Source organism: Cynoglossus semilaevis, unplaced genomic scaffold, assembly GCF_000523025.1.
Source record: "Cynoglossus semilaevis isolate Cse_v1.0 unplaced genomic scaffold, Cse_v1.0 C19160272, whole genome shotgun sequence".
Lineage (NCBI taxonomy): Eukaryota > Metazoa > Chordata > Actinopteri > Pleuronectiformes > Cynoglossidae > Cynoglossus > Cynoglossus semilaevis.
The window spans coordinates 1-1,175 of NW_007586084.1; the positions used below are offsets into that span (position 1 = coordinate 1).

General features: G+C 46.9%; 1 protein-coding gene across 1 annotated transcript; it reads right to left on the reverse strand.

Annotated features, from left to right (window-relative positions):
* Positions 1-9: 9 nt before the first annotated feature.
* On the reverse strand, positions 10-1,169 carry LOC103399181 (fibrillin-2-like; the record flags this gene model as incomplete). Its single annotated transcript, XM_008337907.2, has 3 exons — positions 944-1,169; positions 275-400; positions 10-186 (listed from the first exon to the last, which is right to left on the reverse strand). Coding segments are annotated over exons 1-3 (508 nt in total), but the record flags the coding sequence as incomplete, so codon positions are not given.
* Positions 1,170-1,175: the final 6 nt, after the last annotated feature.

Below are 1,175 nucleotides of genomic sequence, written 5' to 3' on the forward strand. Positions count from 1 at the left end.
AAAAAAAACAAAAGTCAAAAGAGAAGATGGACAAAAGAAGGAGAAGTTCCTCCTCACCCATGCAGTTCTTCATCATCATGAAGCCGCTCTCGTAGCCCTCGAAGCACTCGCACTCGAAGCTGCCCGGGGTGTTGACGCAGGTGCCGTGGCCGCACAGGTCGGGGGAGATGCGGCACTCGTCGATGTCTGGAACAGGAGTCGGTTTGAAGAGTGAGGCCTCGCTCGGTGTTTTGGATTAAAATGTGAAATTCAAACCAAGGTCACGCCCTCTCACCTGTGCAGTTCCTTTCCTCGGCCGTGAGAGCGAAGCCGTTGTTGCAGCGACACTTGAAGCTGCCGATGGTGTTGCGGCAGGTTCCGTACGTACACAGACGGTTGAAGACCTTACACTCATTCACATCTGGTCAACACACACACACAGAGAGTTATTAATTAGTCAGAACCGAGTCATTGTCTCTGAAGTAAATCCCTGAACTGCCCAGGAACAGCAGCATCGGAACTAAAAACTCAGAACTGTTACACAGATCTGCACAATTTCAACAATCAAATTATTGTTGATCAAACCTTAGAATACATGGACAATTATCAAGATTGAAGACGGAACAAAACTGATCTGAAAAAGGGAATTTTTGTGGGGATATTTTCACCTGGATAGAACCCAGAAATAATAGAAAGTTGAGGCAAAACATATTCAACTTTACAGTTAAAAACCTTGACAGTTATTTGATTTCTTGTAACACTTTCAGTGGTTTTTTGAGAAATGGAGAAGAAAATGATACGGACGACTTCAGCACAGACTTTGACAAATTACTGAAGAACCAGTATTAGTTCCATGTAATAAAATCCAAACTACGGCTCTGATCATTTCATGGTCAGTGATTAGAACCAATCGTTTTCAGTCCTCAACAAATGGACCGGATAATGGAGCGATGTTTGGTCGAACCTTTGTAGAAGGGTCTGCCGGTCAGAATGTCTCCTCTGTTGGCAAAGCCCGGTCCTCTGGGGCAGATGGATTTGTACTCGGGCGTGTCGGGTTTGGGACACTCCTCGCAGTCCACGCCCCAGGCGGCACCCACTGAACAGCAGCACATGTCCAGACGATATCTGCCGGGCAGCGGCTCTCCACACTCGTCTTCATGCCACTTCATGAAGCACTGCTCGCTACGGGTATCTAC